The following is a 20,440-nucleotide window of genomic DNA, read 5'->3' as shown; positions in this document are numbered from 1 at the left end:
CTCCATAGCCCTTTTAATCTGAACCCTTGCAGCGCAAGGGAAAAGAAAGTGTCACTATTTACATCTTAAAGATTGGTAAACTGAGGTACCAGGAAGCAGTGAGACTGGTTGAAGGTCACACTACAGGACAGCAGCAAAGCTGGGAACTGAAGGCAGCTCTTCTGACTCTCACACTGATGTATCTGTTGGACAATGCCTCTCCCTCACTCCCTCTTTTTTTCCTTCCCAGCCCTTCATTCTTCCTTAACACAGAGATACACTTGCACATCAGCACAAATGTTAAGCCTATCTTAAACTAATTGCTAAGTGAGAAAACAAGACAAGGTATGACAAAAATAGATTACACTAAACAGGCTCTTGGACTTGACAGATCTTCCATTCGAGATAATGTTTCAGAGACAGTGGTGTATCTACTGCACAATGTCAGGGGAACCACCAAAACTGCATCTGCAATCTCATGCTAGGACATGCTTTTCTGAACTGTTCATAATTTTTTATATAATTAAAAAAATATTCCACCAAATGCACAGATCTCAAGGAAGGTACTACAGTTGGTCAGAAATGTTTTGTTATTTCTGATGTTTTCACAATGGTCGTGACACAGTGAACGGTTTAGTATTTTTTAAAAAATGGTCTGGCTAGCTCTACTGCACCTTCTCCCTTTCCCTTCTGTTCTCCTTATCTGTTGCCAAGAATGACTGAAATTTATCACCCGTATTTGGGGTCTACCCTCACTTATATCAGCATATGGCTTGTGTAACAAAGACACTGCCGAAGATACAAGGGTCTCAGATTTCCAGCACCTCTTTAGAGTCCAGAAGATGATGGGGTTGCCCAAGGTTTAGGGCATCCATTTCTTCTCTCTCATTTACAAATGTGACTGAGATTACAAGATCTTGTGCCGAAGCTTTTTTCATACTAGAGTTTGGCAAATTGGCAGAAGACGCTCTAGGATCTTTGTAATATGTGATGCTTTATTAACACCACAATTTGAGCAGGAAGCAATTTCCCCATTAGAAGAACTGATTTTTATCTTTTTTTTTTTCCTGAGCTTTGTTAAGCATTTTTAAGTAAAAAGATGTGCACATTCATTAGTTTTGATTTCATGAAGTGCAGTTATAATTATTACAACTCTTTGTGGTAATGTAGCATCCACAGAAGAACATACCTAAGCACGTGCTTTTCTCTCCTGCTGACTTCTCTCTAATGAAATCTCTCTTGCTTTTGCTTTACTAACACATGTTGGTTTCCAAACAACTACCACTTGCTACCTAACCAAATTTGAACCGGACCAGCAGTACCATAAAAATGATGACACTCCAATGAGCATGATGAGGGAGTATTTTCAATACTCTTCTTACTCATAAAAGAAACAGAGCAAATAAATTGCGTAGTTAAAACTTCACTTTCAACTAAAACATGAATGCAAATCCCTCAATCATGCTTGTCTGTCAAAGTGCTGTAATGATAGTTTTGTCTTTAAGAAAGGTTTTAAGTTATTAATGCCTGTCTTCTGTAGTTATTACATGCTTAAAATACAAACCAGACATTCATTTTCATGAGATGAAGAGGGATGCTGCCTTTAAAGGATATTTTCCATTTCATCCAAGGCAAGTGCCATTGGATGTTTCATGTCAGGATATAGTAAGGCGTATTTGTACAGTACACTTGAAAAAACATCCAAAAAAGTTACCTGTTCCCTACACTGGCTGCTTTGCACTGTTCTGCAAACACCGAGGACTAAGACTGGCATTCCTGCCGTTCCTCTTCAGGTATAAGGAACAGCTTTGCATTTTCTGGGTCTAGCACAGCAAACCCTACCATCCTTTGCAGCCATCAGTGTCAGAGACACTTTTTATCATGATTAGGGAAATCACTGGAAAGTTAGTCGTGGTTTTTAGAAGACCTGTCCTAGTGCCCGGCTGGTTCTCATGAAGCTCTCTCTGTGTACGTGCATCCAATCTACATCGGGCTCATTGTTCATGCAACAGAGGAACTGGCTTCGGTGTTGCAATGCGGTATGCAGTTTACATCAGCATGGGAAAGGTTATATTAAGTTCATGCACCTGAATTTCCAGAAGGCTCTTATCAAACCTCCGCCTCCAGCACACACCCATCTCAGCCCCCCCCCTTCCCTACACAACATTTACAACATGTTAGGCAGTAGCCTGACACGTGCTTTGCCATTTACTGCCATACTTTCAGTTGCTCCAGGATAGATCTTTCTGCTCCAGCAGAGCTCCAGCATCTTATTAATACAGGGAATACTGCAATATTCCAGGGCATCAGTATGTTCCATTTTCCTGATACCTTAACTTCAGCCAGGATATTATTTTGGCATAAAGAAAGCCTAGTAACCAGGCAAAGCAAGTGTAAACTGAAACCTAAAGAAGCAATTTTATGCCTTGCTTTGCTAAGGAATATGCAAATCTGCAAATATGAGGCTGAAGAATACAGTTTAAATCATTATACCAGTAAATGGCATGCAGCATAATTTGCCTGTGAAACAGCCAGTTGAAGAGCACTGCTCTTGTAAATCTGCCCTTTACTTTTGAGCAACACTTCTGAAATGCTGTAAAAAGTCTGCTAAAATGTAAGACAGTTGGCATTGAAAACTTCCAATTCTTATGAGAACTGTTAAAATGTCATTATTGTTTCAAATGAAGCCTCTGCATTTTTAAAAATTATTTTGAGTAAATTGAATTTTAATTCATCTAGATTTTATTACTTTAAAATGTCTATTTTGAATGGAATGATTAATCAAAATACAATTTTAGCTAGTCTTATTTAAAAATAAAAGCTTAAAATTTACTATCTTAAGCCTTAAAAAAATTTTTCATATGAAATTATACTGAGATGATCGTGTTCCTGTGGGCTTTTGTTGAAATGGCATTTTCCAGCACAATAACCCCCTACATATTACAGCAGCTCTAGAAAAAGCGTAATATAAGCAGAAAAAGGCTAGTGCCATTGCTTTATTCACAAAGAATGATTTGGAATGAAGAGAAACATTAAAAAAAAAATCATTATCTACTATTTTAATATACTGTACTGTACTCCTAGAGTATACACAAACACTTTGTGGTTATTCATAAAAGATCTTAATTATCTTGTGTTTTGGGAAACATTAACAAAGAAGAGGATGCTGACATGGGAGAAAAACTATTGTTATTAGAACAATGTTATTGTTATTTAATGTTATTGTTATTATTTAATCTAAAACATTTTACACACATCTGAATTTCAAAAATCCAATTTAATCTAGCATTTCTGTCATTATGGCCAGGCAAAAACAAAATTACACTTACCTTTTGCTGTTAGATCAGAGTGCCACCAACTGCATAGATTAAATTCCACAAGGAACCTAAAGAAATCATTAAAGTTTTCATATTATCCCACAGAATGTTTTCAAACCACTAAACTGGCAGTAGTTTGATACCATCGATTTTATTTTCAATAAAAGCTAACACAGATCTGAAATTCATGTTACTAGCATAACTCTGGGATTCTCAGCTATTGCTGTTCTCATATTTTCACTGGGTTGTTTCTTACTACTGAGAATTTATTCTGAAATTAACCCCATCAATAAATAAGAGATTTACCTATTATTTATTTAAGTTATTGATCTTACTGGAAGTGTGCATTAAAATTCTCAGTGCATGGCAGCATACAGTATTTTTACTGTTGAACATTATTGAACATTATTTCTTCATTATGCAGGGTATTTTGACACTCTAGTAAAATGTCATAGGATTATAACTGTCCTGGCTATAGTACAGGAGTGCACATAAAATACCTTCTTATATTAATTCTGGAACTAAAATAATAAAACTAATATATTCCTAGGAGCAGAAAAGATTGATTAACCAGTGTCTAATCAACTCTAACGAGACGTGTAGGGAATGCATTTTCCCACTAAAAAATATTGCAATTTACTTTGAAGAATGGACCGAAACGTGTCAGTCTATCAGTTATTGTAAGCGTGAAGAATGTGAAAGCAACATCCAGTTTATCACATGGACAAGCAAGTACAATACTTATAAACACAGAAAGTTTCTGGAAATTTTCGAAGCTGTTATAGCTAGCATCAAAGTCTCATTTTAACATGATTTCTTTCCCTGATATTTACTTTGAAAGCTGCATTTACGATCAACCTCTGCCCTCTGGCAATAGCCATTCAGTTAGTTCTCCTTAACTGTTATTCCAAACTTTCATGAAAGCTCATATAATTTACAATTAAAACAAAATGACTACAAGAAAAAAATATTTTATTTCAACAAAGATAAAATTCAAAATCCGCAAATCTGCTCTCTGATAAGAACAATAATAAAACATATAGGTTAATAATACAAGATATATTTTAAGGCTTCCTCTTCTCCGTATATTTCTCTGTGATTTCTTAGGCAATCTCTCTTAAAGACAATGCTCATTCTGTATTAACTTGAAATGTCAGAAGAATTAGGCCAGGTAAAAAAATTCGGCAATATCCAGAGTACACCTTATCTGGCATATACTGTGAAAGGTCCATCCTACAGAAATTCAGGAAGTGACAAACGATGCAGTGAGTCACTAGAACAGTTTGTCATATTGACAACAGCCCACCCAGGCAGCATCACAAACAGCCAGACTTTTATGTAAAATTTAACAGTAACCACAATAATAAATTTGGCTGCATATTGCGATCTGCTAGCCTTACTAAGCAAAGACATACGGATATAAGTGAAGACCATGAATAATGTAAAAAGTGCAACTGTGCAGTCATATGGCCAAAATTTTCTCAGATTTTAACAACGCAAAATCAGAAAGCAAAAAATTAACAAATATTATTATATTTAAAATCACATAACAGAAGCAGCACAATGTATGTAAAAGGCAAAAGTACAAATATTCATTCAGTATTCAAAAGTACAAACATTCATTAATTCATACAAATATTAAGTTCTTGATAAAATTTACTTACAAGACAAGCTCAGTCATAATCCATTTTACTGCAGCAAAGAAGGCATTATAAGGCTGAAGAGAAGCAACTCATTTAATAAAAAGGCAAAATGTGCAGTATTTATATCTTAATTGAATTCTTCACGTAAAGACAATGTTATGGATATTCAAATGCATGGGTAGCATGAGAAAAAAGAACAATAACTTTTTCTTGTGAAGAAGCAAGTATTGTTATAGTGAATATTAAAATACGTAGCAATGAAATTTCCTTTTCATGTGCTTGGTGATACACACAGATTATCAGTTGGAAAAGGAAAGTTTTGCAAATGATTCTTAAATATTTAACCTCTAGGGGTTCCTATTTCCCAGGCTATTGCTGGAGGAACAGCTCTGGTAGATAACATGAGCTTTTCTTAGGCTGCAATTCACAGACTTGCATCTCTATAATGTAAATCTCTGTTCATTACCTCAGTCTAATTAGGCTAGGAAAAGCTTCTGAAGTTTGAATTTACCTAAATGAAGTTATCTGTGTCATATTGAAGGCCCAGTTGTAAGCACTTTAAGTAGTTTTTTAAGATTCATCCCTCCTCCCTCTTATTTTTCTGGATCAGAACGAATACAGCAAACACTTTGAAAATCCTGTGCTTACAGCACTTTAATACGTTTTGAACATTTTATTTTTTTAAAAGATGTCAATGAAAGAGTCACAGGCAGAAAAGTCAGTTTCCAGAAATTGGGAAAGGAATCTGTCCTTGTCCTGCTCATTTGTGTTAGGGTCTTCCTGTTGCAGAAAATTTTGCAGCCTTTTTAAATTCCATATCAACAGAGTATTTTAGGACATGTAAGAAGTCTTATTGACTTTAAGAGAATTACTCAGATACCTAAAATCACAGTTAACCGTCCTGACTCAGCACCTTACCGAAGCAGAGCCAATTTGTGCAGCAGTAACTGGCCATTTCAGGTTTTCGGAGGCCACCAAGAGTCTTTCTGCACAGGGCTGATCACTCACAGAGCCAAGGAACTAGTGTCAGTCAGGGGCCTGAAAGGCTGAAATAACGAGCCAGCAGAATGCATAATGCCTGCGACAGTAAAGATTTTCACCTATTGAGGACTGTCTTCTAGGAAAAGATAAAAAGCTACAAGTCTTTCCTAGAGATGAAAAGAACACAAAATTTCAGCCCTGTGGGACATCTTATTTATTTTCATTCCAAATCAGAAAGCCTGAAATTTCACACCCAAGTAATTAACTTTGTTGCATACTTTTGTTTTCATAATGCCAAATTATTTAGTGTAAAAGAATGTATTTATTATTACTAATAGTAAAATACACTATGTATTATAAAACTATTTTAATATGAGAACTAAAAGAAACGTAAGACCTCAATATATCTGACAAAAATTTCAATAATATGAATAGAAAATCAGAAAAATAATTTGTTTTGAAATTTTAGTGGAAAAACATTTCATTACATTGATATAAATGCATTCTCATGAAATGGGATTTTACTAAGACAGCCTTTTCCACACAAAGTCTGTTCCTTCAAAAACAGCAGCAAAAACTGCAGGAGTTTTATTCTCTCTATGTAGCTCAGCCATCATTGAGAGCCAAACGAATTGAGCTGGGACGCTCTGTGGCACCGATACGTTTGCAGAAAGTGGTTCTATGCAGAGATACCTAGGACCTGAATAAATTACAACAAGAAAACAAGCTAAACAACAAAGTGTCTGGGTATTTTTTAAGAAGCAGCCTTATGCTGGTGAAAAAATGGACTGGAAGATCTGTAAATCTAGTCCATCCCTAATGTATCATTTTAGTCCTAGAGCCTAAAAAGCCATGACAGGGAGGGAGGGCCAGCCCTGACACCTGTTTTCCACGGTTTTGGCAGAATGTTGTGATAGATCCTTTAGTCGTCATACAGTCTTTGATGCCTACGCGCCACTTCGATGCTGTTTGAAATAGGAACTTTTTAAAGAGTCTCCGTCCCTATATCTATTCCTGTATTTATAAAACTGTAAGTCTCAAAAGGAAGGATAAACATTTGTGAACAAATAGTTTGCTTAGGTAGAAACCGTACTGAATACTGTTTAATAACCTGATCTATATGTGCAAGACCGGGCATAAAAACAGGAAAAAAAAATACTTTTGAGGAATCTAGCCCTACCTAGTTTTAATGCAAGTTCTCTTTATACTTTCTCTGTAGTTTTGGTTATTAGAAGTGACTAAATCAACAGGAAAATAATAAAATAACCAAATCTCTGCCCATCTTTCATGTTGAACATCACAAAAACACACTCGAGGTTTAAAGACGAGTTTGGCTATCTTTAAAAAACTAAAGAAAGAACGCACTCGCCACGCCTCAGTGTGTCCCACAACAGTTGCAGAGTTTTTTCTCTGTAAACACAGGCTGGAGCAAAATTGGAATAGTGAAAATCTCTTGGATTTAAGCCCACTCGTAAGAGAGAAGTACTTCAACTTTACATGCTGGGTGCTTATGCAAACTGAGCTGAAGCCCCAAGCCTTGGGATGGAAGGTTGTTGCTAACAGTTTTAATATATTTTAAAATGTGATTCACAGCATCCCATTCTATTTCACCGACAATTTAAGTCTCATTGCACAGCCTGGTACTTATTATTATGTCAAGATATTCTTTTCTCAGGTTCAGGCTTTAGCAGACAACAGACTGATAAATGCAGGAAATCCAAATTTGCAGATATTTGAAAAACATAGAGTCACGTAAATATGTAAATGAAAACATCCCAAAATGCATATGATTATTAAACCATAGAACCTATATGTAGATATTTGGAAGGTGCCAGAACTTTGATATTTACTCAACAGTTTAACTGTGTGTAGACTTAAGTTTTTCTAGCTAGATCCCTGTGAATTTAAAAATACTACCAGATAACTTTTCCAGAGGGGTAAAATTGCTAGAGTGTTTTACTGCTGTCTTTACATAAGAATTTTTCATGTTAAGACTGTCATATATTTGTTAAAATGCTTCCTTTTTAATATGCAAAACCTATACTTTATCCAACACCTTTTCAGTTCTGATAATTACCGTAATCAGTAAAACATATAAATGATTATAAAATACCTTTGGGGTTATTACCTAGATACATGATTTAGCAACAAGGAGGTGTTGTCCTTGCAAGAGCCAGCTTGTCTCTAATCAGGCCTTGCAGAGGGACACGGTTTCTATTCAGATCTAATTGCAAGACAAGGGTCTAAATGCATTGAAATTCTACTTTAAAAGACATCTTCTTTAAATATGAAAAAAAAAAAATTGATAAAATCACTGACTTGTATGCCTTGCCCATGAACCAATCTTTTCATATAAAAAACCCCTCTAAATTTTTAATTTGAATTAGATTTCTACATGCATATATGTGTTTACATATAGAAAAGACATATGATTCCAGTCCCCCAAAATAAGCACAATCTATTGCCAAATTTACAAAGTCCTAAGAAGGAGGATTCAAATGGTACAAAGTATATTCTGACAGAACCTCAGAAATGGTGGCCCAGCATTAAAAAATATCATGTACTTGAACTTACAAATGCTTAACACTTTGCATTGATTTATAACGAACCATTCCTTGTATGCACAGGGATAAACGCAAGAGCTGTAAGCATTCCAAATCAAAATAATGGGTTTACAATGGCCATGAGATATTTGCAACAATTTTCTTTGATGATTGCATGGAAAGGTGCTCAGAAAATTTACTATACTTACGTCCAGTAAGCTATGGGCACTGTCGCTACTCTCTTTGTTTGTTCTACACATGGCCTGGTAGTCATAAAGTGTAATTCTACAGGGAAGAACAGAAAAGTGCTTGACTAAAAGAAGAAAACACAGTGGAATAAAAGTGATGACATGGAACAGTCTGCCCACAAGGTAGACAGGAAAATAAAAATTGTAACAGCAGCAGGGAAAAGAGGGAAAGGGGTCATTAAAATACAGGTTACACAAAGGAGAATAAAGGTAAGAAACACTGTGAAAACTTTGTAAGGATTTTATCAGACTACAGAACAAAGCAAAAACGTAAGTGGGAGAAACCAGGGAAGATACACATACGGTGTAACACACAATGATATCAACAATGTGAGGAGGAGGCGAATACACAGTCGACATGATGCTTAAACAATTGGTTCTGGACTGAGATCAGCACATTGAGCCCCAGAAAGTGAAAGAACCTATGCATTTGAGGGGCTTCTCACAACAGACCACTCCTGAACTCCAGTAAAGGCAAAAAGACACTTCCACAGCTCTCAGTGCACAACTAATCCGTAAAAACATGGTGTTGCTTCCAAAGAAGAGAGAGGTGAAATTTCAGTGTATTCACAGTACAGACAATTGAAGCAGGATGGGTTTACTTTTGCTTCTTTTCATGAGGACAAAATATTCCACGTCAAGTACCTGCTGTAATCAACATATGCTAGAAGCCTCCTCAGATGCATAGTAAACAGGGACATTTCTTTCTGTCTGGGATTTTACTCATCATTGATACACTTCAGAGATCTAAATGTAAAATCCAGAACTCAGAGGATTTGGAATTGTGACTATTTCTCTAAATCTGTCTGTCCATAGAACAATTAATTAACTATATCCATCCACCTAAAAAGCATTTAACATCTATAGCAGATGTAAACAATATCTAGCTGATAAGTTGCAACAAGTGTAAATATATAAAAGTTACTAGTATTATTTGTACATATCCATTTGACTTTTGCATCATCAGAGGGACAAAGGAACACAATTGGACATAGATGGTTTATAGATGTATGAGACGGGACTTCAACATTTTGCAATGTGTGCCTTGCTTCTAAGTGAAGAGGAAAGGAGAGCACACAAATTCGGCTACGGAAAAGATGTCCCAGAAGCTGCCAAAACCAGGTCATGAAATGCATTCAGCATCACCATGAGGCATTCTGCACTGCATGCCATGAAACGTTACAACCTGTACCAATACAATGTTGTAATCCATTGTGGTAGAAACTGTATATAATTTTTCTGATCTAATTTTGTGACAGAACCATCACTAAAAGCTTCTTTATTATTCCTATATTTTCTTTTTGGCTTTCAGGCAAAATATCTAATATATCAGATGTCGCAGCTTCAACTAAATATTTAGTACATGGCCATACTGCTTACATTAGTAATTTTATCTTATATTCAGAATAGAAATGGCTAGGCAGCCATTGTTTTGTGGACTGGCAGAGAGAGGCACATGGTAGACAAACGCATAACTAGAGACCTAAACATGGGTGTAAGTTGAACACTGACCATATTTGGCAGAATCACGCCCACAGCCAGATCCGCGCACACAGATCTGCCAAGACAAACAGAGCAGTACATGGTGTAAGCTGTGCTGCCTGTGTGGCATGCAGTAATACACCACTTTCCCTAGCTGCTTTTCCCCTTTAGTTTTTTCCCCCCTGCGACCATGGTCAGAATCCAGCCCCTGCAAGGCAATCTCTACAGCTCAGCCTTTCCCGTCTTGTTTGGCTCGACTATTTTATTCCTCAAGATGCAAGGACCATGTTGCATGTCCACTTGGACCTCCTAGCGATGGTGGCAAGCGATAAGCACACAGACAAGGGCAGTTTAAAACGTTAACGTGCTCTCTGCAGAGCAGTCAAGGAATTCTCTTTGCATGAAATGGTCTCATCCTGCTTCATTCAATACCTAGTGTTACAAGTAGAATAGCGTTCTGTTTTATCTTTATTCTTTGTAAACGTTTTTTCAATGTAATAAGTCTAGTGACTGTTTGATGTTTTAAAGTGCAATCAGTTGCTCAACTTCCAATTTCATAGACCAGAACTGTTTGGTCAATCTGTGGACTGCATTATTCTGCTAAGAACCGTTGATCAGATACTATTGCAGTGTGCCATGTGGAACGTCTGCTATAATTTGAACTTCACTTTAAATAATGGGAAAAGTCTTTCCCCTCCTCAATATTTGTACTTGTATTACATTTCTTATGTAATTATTACAATGTAATAGATGTACTAGTTTCTTTAAATGCTTAAAGATAACAAGTCATTCAAAGATTGAAATATATACTCACACAAATAATCAGAAATATAATTAATATTGTGCCCCGACATGCTAGATTATATTTTTTTTTAGATTGGCTTATTGTATTGCAGGGAGTATACAACAATCTAAGATTGTATTATCAGCAAGAAGAACAAAAATCTTAAAACATAAGTAGGTAAAACCCCCTTCATTTAACAGGGAAAGAAATACTAAACTTTAAAGTGATGGCAGAGGGGAAGAGTTGTAATAAACAACCTCAAAATCATTATGGAACACCACAAAACTGTTGTTTGGAAATGCCTGAATAACATCTGTGGATGATATTATAATGAGTTTAGTTTTAGTAAATATATTTGAAGGTGTTTCCACTGTGAAGATTCTGGTTCAGGAGCAAACTAGAAAACAGATAATGTATCCAGATTAAAAAAAAAAAAAAAAAAAGGAGCAAATCCTTAGAAAGGTACATGGCAGGTATAGAATTCTTAACAAAATCCTGGAATGAGTTCTCTTTTGTGAACAATGTATTCCCATCTCAGTAACTTTCCAAGTGGGCAGGCTCAACACTTATCTGAAAGTTCCTAAAGATGACTCCAACATCTATAACACAGGATGTGTAAAATATAACAGCAAAAGCATTATAGCCAAACTATTATAAAGACCTGATTGTTCCGCACTAAAAACAAATAGGAATTTTGCAATACATTTCAAAGATCAGTGGATGAAGCCCATAACAACGTTGAAATCTGAACGCTGCAACATACTGAATCAATTCTGGACTCTGTCACTGTAAGCTCAGTATAAATGGGTTCCAAAGCGTTCACAAATTCAAATCCAGTTTTGCTTTGTTTTTATTCTTGTAAATGTAATAGGAAGGTAAAAGCCTTCCAGCTCTATTCTTTATAAAGGCTGCTACGGTATTTGTAGTCAAAACAGTGGCCTAAGACACTGCGGTGCTTCTGTGTTCAGGTGTCATTTCCAGCGAGTTATTTTATTGTGCCTGTCTTTCTGAGAGCTTAGAAAATAAGCTTTCTTCTCATTCAGACTTAACTCACTGTTGCAGAAAGAAAGGCTTCCAGATTGCCTTGTTTGAAGTTATTGTGTTACAGTTTTAAATAACTGTTTGCAGCTAACCGTATCCTGTTCAACTGACTATAGTAGGGAACATAATTGCCTGCTTCCCATGATCCAATTTTAAGTCCATCTAGATGCCCAATCCATTCTATGTATTACAGCACCTCACAGGAGAGCTTTGCTGTTGCTACGGTTGACATGCTTGAGACTTTCTGACATCACCATGCTGTTAATTGCCCATATTTCCACACCTGGTCACTGAAGTCTACAGAGTAGTTATTTGCAACATCAGTCATAGGACAAACACAGACTATGTACAACCATCTTTAACTAATGGAAAAAACTTACCAAAAACTAAATGTGAACCTCCATTGTATATAACTTCAGGCGCCAAATACATTTTAGTGAAAACCTTTTTATTGTCAATTTACTGATATAGTAAATTCCAGTCTTGTACGTTGCAATGTACTTACAATTGAGTATGAATCTGGTTCAAGAAAATTAAACTTCTAAGACCTACCAGCAGCACAGGCTATATTAACAGATGTACTCTATTGCTTTCAGATAGATTTTCAGCACAGCTATGGATTTCTGCTTGGTAGTGTAAAATACCATGTCTAACAATTATAATAGCTGAAAGATCTTCAATGAATAAAATTTCAAATGTTTTGTCATCAGGTCAAGATTTAGGGGTTTTCATATAATGTGTAGGAATAATAAGCTTCTTACCATGGAAGTGAATGTCAAGTCCATCGAAAAAAAGGAAGAAGTGCTCCAAAGAACCAAGCAAAGGAAGCCAATAATACAGGAAGCCCTAATTATTGACACTATGCTTTACTCAGTACTCCACATAGAAATTATTGGTGACTACAGCTCACTTGTGGTGGAAAGATGTTCATTAACGCAGCCACAAGATATGCAGCCTGTCTGGCCTTCTCCCAAGGAGGGGAAGGAGGGACAGTGTTGAATGGTATGAAGAACAAACTAGTTTCTAAAATCTAGAGAGGGGGGGAGGTAGCAGGACATTTTGAGGAATCCCGTACTGTTGCTGCTCTGGCTCTCCCACCTTCATTAACAGACAGATTATTAGTGTCCAGAAGCTGTCAGACTAATGCCTTTCACCACTAAGAAAATCAATGAAAAGCATAAAAATAAATTGCAGCATTTTGACAAAACAAGCTTGTCATCACACATCTTTGCCTTTATTGTTCAGCTATTCCCAATTGCCAAGGTGCTCCAAAGCATAACATGTGTAAAAATTACCACTCAACCTGTATTTCCAGCATACAGCATGACAACTCATTTACATAGCACATGTGTCTGGGTTGCTCCTTAAGTGGGTAAAACTATTCCCATATACTAATACACTGCATTAAATTTGTGGTAATATTTACAGAGATATAAACTCTAACAATGCCCAAACTCAGTTTTAAGACGTTAATTTTAGATGTCACATGGACAAAATATGAGCAGAAAACATACAATAGAGCAGTGAGGGAGTTTCAGAGCACAGGTACCAGATGCACATCTGGTAAATGAAAAAAAAAAAAAAAAATCAGAACAGGGCTACTCTTGTTGGTAATGACAAGAGGGAAGTGACAGATATTACTGGGTTCTTTTGTACCTACTCGTAAACCTGTACTAGACAGCCTGCTATTTTGTTGCCTTTCTGACAGCTATTTTGTTGATGAAAATGGAATGTCATTCTTCAGGGCAGTACAGCAACATATCATTCATTTATAAATTGAAGATTAAGGGTGCAGGCCTCATACATGCTCTGCAGTGCACATGACAGCTAATATAGAAGATAATTATTGGAAATAGTCTGCTCATTTTCTTACCTTGAATGTCTTCTGCCTGCCCATACAAAAAATGCCTATTCATCTACCTGGCTATTTTTCATGGTATTTATGCCATAAACGTAGGGTACATTTTGAGATTACTTTTTCTTTTACTAAATAAATCATCACTAAAGATGGGGAATTTTTTATAATGTAAGAACCGCTACATTGCAGAACTGCTACATCACAGTTGCATTTGTCCAATTCCAAATCCACTAACTCTAATTTGAATTGTTCCGTCAATCTGTCTCTGATCTTCTCCAAAGTCTACATCTACATTCAGAAACACTGCCAAATTAATAGAAGGTCAAATTGATGACTGTAAAAATCCACATGGAAATAAACACAATTTTTAAATATGTATCCATTTAACACCTTCACCAAAAATTCAAGAATATCTTATTAAAAATGAATGCTTAAGTAAGAGTGGCCTTAACTAAACAGAAAAATATCCTTAATTTGGAGGCTGTGCTGCCTCAGTGGAAATCAGCGTCCTGTTGGTGAGCAACCAGTTACTGTTTTCATGATTTGTCTGTCAGAATGTTCCGCTCTTTGCAAGTAGTTTGGTAAAGAGTTCTCTCTTTTTTTTTTATGATCTTATAACCTGGAGGCAAAACACTTGCTAGGTTTTGCTTATAAAGCAAATCAAGACAGAGAGATGAAAGTCTGCCTCTACGTGCATGCATTTGGGGAACACAGGTGAGGGATTCGGACTGTACCGTGCCATCAGGCCACAGCCAGCATGCATTATTCCCTAGGAAGCACGGGAATAAAGATGAAGGAACAGAGCAAGAAAAACTGAGAAACAAGAACAGCTCTCAAAGCAACAAGAACTTATTAGAGTGAGCCTAAGCATCTGGGAAAACTGGAATTCAGGGGTGCACCGTTTCAGGGATATATTCTGACAAAGTGATTAAATACCAAAGCATAGATTCTTCTTCAGAGGCCAAGAGGATGCCTAGTGGAAACCGAACTGTTAAGAGGAAATGATGCTGCTTCCATAGTTGTCTTACAGAATTGCTTAGTTTTCCTTCTACTGGTAAGGATGAAAGTATTTTGAAGTCAAGAGATACTTAATTTTCTCTTTTAGATTTATTAAGTTAATTTTGGGGGGATCTCATGGCTCTGATGCTAATGTTTTTTGGTTTTTTTTTTTTTTAAATTTTCATGCTTTGAGCAGTTGAATCTATTTTTTTCCACTGTTTTTATGTAAACAAAGTGCTGAGGAAACTATAAAGAAACTTTTTTCCAAGTTATGTGAAGCAGATACTTTTCCACAAGCACATCCTAATTTATTTAATAGCGAATTTAAATTATATTTAAATTATTTAACTGTGTGCAATATTCAGGGTATAAGATAAACATCATTTTGCTAAATGAAATCATAGAACATGTCACGTTGCTGTGGAGGCACTGATATAATTTTTCTCCCTAAATATAAATCCCATAAACTAAGAAAATATACATACATACATATGTACACATTATTCAAAAGAAGTACTGAGTTAAAAGAAATTGAGGAGGGAAGGAGGTATTTAAGCTCACTTTAGAAAATAAACATCGAACACAAAAATTGAATTTCATCCTGCTGCAGGTTGAAAAGAAATACAGTCAGCAGCAAACAACCCCCTTTTGTTTAACACTTCCAGCTCAATCCTAAAAAGAACTTCTATACCTCTCCAAATTAGTGGTAGTTGAGAGAACGCACAAAGAGTTATTTCATTCCTTTTGTGAATGGAGAACCTGAAAGCTGGCATGAATCAGCAAGGTGGTAGCACATATCTCACTGCCACTCGGATTATTGGTGCAAAAGGAAGAAAGGACTCCCATCCCCACGGTCACTGGGGATGTTACTAAACTCTTCTGCAGTGAAGGCAGCACCGTAGAACCTTCTACTTCTAAACTAAACAGAAAGGGAGCAAGATGAGATGAAAGGGGGCAAAGCTATGTAATTCACCTGCTGGGCAGTGAATGCCATACAAGAAGCAAAGTGAAAGAAAGGATGGCTCTGGATATTATCAGAATAAAAGGCTAAAGAACAGAGCTTGCGCTCTGATTTTGTCTCCGTGGTAAGAGCAGCAATGACAAGTATAATGCATGCAATATCTATACTGTTGTGCTCTCAGGGAAATGGTACTGGTAATAGATTTTGCCATTGCATTATTCAGTGCTATTTTCTTTACTTCTTATTCCATATAAAATAAATTTTGGAAAAGCAAAACACACTGCCACCCAAACAAATTAGTAATCTTAAAAATATGGTAAATGTGTCTGACTCTCTTTCATGAGAGCCAGCAAAAATTTTTCTTCATATTGCTGGAATAATTTATTTTAAAGGCCTCATCTAGCACAGCTCAAAGACAGCTTGGGGTTTTCTTTGTTGCTGCACAGAGCTATCTGCTGTACAGCAGGAAAAGCAGGTGGCTCATTTAGTGCAATTACACCACTTTGATTCTCTCCGATTTTTAATTGATTGGCAATGGCCAGTTTATTATGTTTAAACAATTGGTTCATTGTGTTTACATTTTCTTTAGCATGCAGCTCAGTTGCACTGAGCTAGTGGCTTCATTATCTGTAACTCCCTTGGAGCTCAAGACGAGCAAAACGATAAGCCAATGATCCATGCCAATTTGGCGCCCACCGCAGTTTAGATGGAATACCCGAGACATGCAGTCTTTGTTTTCTCAATGGTGGTGCCTAATACCATCGGTTGATCAGGAGATATTACATTTGAAATGCTTTGCTAGGCAGGACAAAACAAATTGGGACAAATCAAAGCATTATACCTTGATTCTGACTGTATGTTTTTGTTTGCATTAAATAAAATGCTTCATCTCTTGTATAAACAGATCGTTTCATCATAGAACCCAGTCTATAAATATGTATTACTTCACTTCCTTTTACACCATATGTTAAGAATGTAATGCTAAACACAAAAAGGTTGCCACCCTCAGAAAACTAGGATTTGGGATGATTCAGAGAGTGCTAGATCTTTCCATTTCAGGTCAGTCATTTACTGGGAGTGGTATTCAGCTATAATGTGCAGAGGCAGCATGGAAAGCTTTCTGCCTTTAGGAGAGCTGGCTTACCAAGGAAGCACGCAAACCATCTGTTTAGAGAACCTCTGTATACACCCTCACATGTAATAACTAAATTCAGTGGTTGATGGGATCAGCGATGAGTCTTTTTTTAATACTAGAAATGCACAGGAAAATAAAAGGGAAAAGTGTAATACATATGATCAGCACTACTCTCATGCTGTAAGAGGACAAAGGGGTAAGGAACAGTTCTTAAACCATGTGAAAGCCATGAAGACTCTAGTGTTGAGTTACAGGTTAAAGGGAAAAGGGCTTTCTTACTTCCCCAGGACTCATAATTTATTTCAAAGGACAACACATAAAATCACTATTAGTTTTATTGTCATCGTGACAGTAAGACCAGGTCAATAGTCACAACAACGTTGAAAGGTGGGTTAGCATGTGAATGAAAATTAATTACCAGCAGAACACTTTCCCTTCAACAGTAGGGCATTTTGCACTGCCCAGTTTGAGGAATCTCCAACTTTTTACAGGTCAAAATGTTTAATGTTGCATCAATGACTCGCTTTAAAGCCATTTAAAACTGTTCAGTAGTTGATATGGCCCAATCCCTTTCCCACTTGAGCACAGTGGGAGCAAGAGAGGCACACAATTTTAACATTGGAGTCAAATAAATTGTTGTTTTAAAAAGAAACTTACTATAGGCTGTCTCCAATACTCTTCACGTTCAATGTGCATGGCGTCTAGTTACACTCAGATCATATGGAAAAAAGGTATAAATGAGAATCCAGCCACACTGCCAGTCTTGGACTTCTTTTACATGACTTTGAGTTTGGTTTATTTTGTTCTTACAACACTTTTTAAGATATAGAAAGTTGAGTTAATTCTTACCTCTTAAAGGAGCCCATTGTTAGCAACTTGTTCATCACAGCCCCTTCAACCTCCCCAAAAAAGTAACCAGTCTGTAAGGGGAAAGTGTAAGAAATTACCAGAAGTAAATGCAAAACAACACTAGGTGCAATTTAAACTGGCATATTCTAGGATCTGACAAGAGCGGCTTTGACAGTTACATAGACAGGTTTTCAGGATTACTGCTACATAAAAACTGAAGAGGACTTCACAGTCATGGCAGGTTATAGGGATTACGTTATTACCCCTGCGCAGATGTGAAAGCTTAAACAATATTTTGAGGTATATTATATAACATCTAATATCAGAAATAAAAGCCATCCAAACCTAAAGCTTGTAAAGAAAACACACTAATCTGATCACAAACCCTTGTGATTAAAATGTTACTCAAAAAAGATATAAACAGGTTGTGAGAGGATTTCATAAACAGCCATTAGAAAGCATTGTTTATAATTCCTGCATGACCTGTTTAAGGAGCTGGAACAGTACATTTCATCAATCCTATAAATTTTAACTCCATTCAGAGTAATTTCATACTTAAAACCACTCAGCCTGATGAATTACTCATTTTGTCCTTGTTCAGTAGATGTGGACTAATAAAAATAAATCTCTGTTGAGAAAACAAACATTCATGTTCTGAATTTGGTATGTAATATGGAAGTGACTCCATCATCCGCAGCCACTCATATGACAGTGGAAAATCTTGCATGTACGGCATTTTTCTAGTTTGAGGAGACATTTTTTATTTTAGAGCCTCAACTCCCAGAAGGATTGGGTATGTTCTCTGCATTGTTAAAGGGAGAAATCCCACAATTTATGGGGGGGAAAGGGCACTACGCTCTCAAATTGCATGGATTCCATAGGTTTTGTATGAACTAAACCCCAATTCCATTACAAGGAACTTAGCTGACCTCAAGTATGCACCTGGGAGTTCACAGGCAGAAAAGTTACAGCCCTAGCCAAAAAAAGGCATTCCTCCACCTAAAAGGCAAGTATTGCTGCCTTTTTTTTTTTTTTTTTTCCCCTCTCAGGGGAAACTTGGAACATTTTCCAAAACATGTGGGTGTGTAAAGTCTCCTAGAAACAAGAGGAGCATTTGTAGCTTATATGACTAAAAATACTAGCTTCAATAGCCCTAGCTGACTGATGAAGAAAGATTATCCTAACCATTGGAGAGGCAGGCAATGTCAGAAAGGCCAAACCATAAATGGCTAGTATAACCTTAGATAGTAAGAAACTTGATTTATCAAGTTGTGTTTCAGTCTTATAAAGACATTTCAGTGACAGTTCTCTCCACAAAAGCTCTATTTGTAAATACTAGTTCTCCCTTAAAGCAGTAACAGTCAGATTATCATGATTTTAATACATTAGAATTTAGTTGCAATTCAGATTCTTAGAGCAGTTCAGGTCTTTTTTGAAAAGTCCATAGAAAAACAGTGTTGAAACAACCCCAGACAGGTAAGTAATTGATAATGCGTCATCCCACTTCCCTACCCCTTCTCTAGCCACGATAAATATAGAGTGTGTACATACATACACATATAAAAATAAAGATATACTATTGTAATTATCATCATCTTCCTATAGCGTTATATAATCATAGACACAACTTTACTGTCCATCTTAGGCTTAGATCTGTTGTAACTAAAACAACAGGTCACAACACATTTCTAGGCTAGTTCTGGTCCAACAGTTGTTTACATGATTGTCCTGGTTTCAGCTGACGGGGTTAATGTGAGGAAAATTAACCCTCTCAGCTGAAACCAGGACAATGATATTCTTCACAGGAATATGTAATGGCTACTGTCAGGTAACCTACCAAAGGAAAAATCTCTTCCTAATCATATTTATTGGCCATAGCCAACTATCAACTAGCAAATCGGTTACACAAGACACAATTAAGTGCCTGTGAATAATAATAATAATAATAATAACAACAACAACAGGGGGAATAATGAGACAAAAATGTTTTAGATGTATCAAGATTATTCTATGAGTGTTTTTCTTAGGTCATTGCTCAACTAAGTAGAAAATACAGATTTGATAGATAGATACAGAGGGGGAAAAAAAAAACAAACAGCTGCTTCTAACATAATGCAGTTAATGTTTAAACAATGTTACATTTTAGTTCATATTATTTTTGAGTACATCCTAGAATTATATTCAGAACATGCTTGACATTCTAAAGGGATGGAAGCAGTACATTTAATAAAGTAAAATGAAATAATAGATTTTGGTGCTCAGTTTTGCATGTAAGAAGACACACCATGAAGAATGACTATTGCATAACATCGTAGAGCACGCTGAACAGTAAATACTTTAGTACGCATCGGAAGGATAATAGTTGCAGAAGAATTGTATCTCCCTTGTCTATTATGTGCTAATAGACTTTTCAAAGTCTCAACCAAGGGCAAGGGAGAGAGGGATCACGAGGAACCGTGCAATTACTTCTGCACTGCGCAAAGGTGAAAAATATCTGTATATTTTTACTTTCAGAAGTGTCAGATTTAAGGTTGCAATAATTCAGGCTTTTAATTTAAAAGCAAAATACTCAGTTTGCCTTCTTTTCTGCCATTCACTTCGAGTTTTTTATCTCCTGTCC

General features: G+C 36.4%; 1 protein-coding gene across 4 annotated transcripts in view; it reads right to left on the bottom strand.

Annotated features, from left to right (window-relative positions):
• Positions 1–20,440, bottom strand: part of CACNA2D3 (calcium voltage-gated channel auxiliary subunit alpha2delta 3) — a 463,402-nt gene that overhangs the window by 19,229 nt on the left and 423,733 nt on the right. For 3 of the 4 annotated variants that reach the window (XM_075761986.1, XM_075761987.1, XM_075761988.1), the window contains 4 exons: positions 17,821–17,891; positions 8,673–8,748; positions 4,961–5,013; positions 3,309–3,364 (listed from right to left, as the gene is read on the bottom strand). In XM_075761986.1, the coding sequence (XP_075618101.1) occupies positions 3,309–3,364; positions 4,961–5,013; positions 8,673–8,748; positions 17,821–17,891 (256 nt within the window). Of the gene's footprint in view, positions 1–3,308; positions 3,365–4,958; positions 5,014–8,672; positions 8,749–10,223; positions 10,270–17,820; positions 17,892–20,440 lie in introns of those variants that run through there. The other variant, XR_012837017.1, reaches the window with a different exon arrangement.

This window comes from Balearica regulorum, chromosome 10, assembly GCF_011004875.1.
Source record: "Balearica regulorum gibbericeps isolate bBalReg1 chromosome 10, bBalReg1.pri, whole genome shotgun sequence".
NCBI classification, from domain to species: domain Eukaryota; kingdom Metazoa; phylum Chordata; class Aves; order Gruiformes; family Gruidae; genus Balearica; species Balearica regulorum.
The sequence above is the reverse complement of the archived record's forward strand: the minus strand, read 5'-3'. Positions and strand labels throughout refer to the sequence as shown.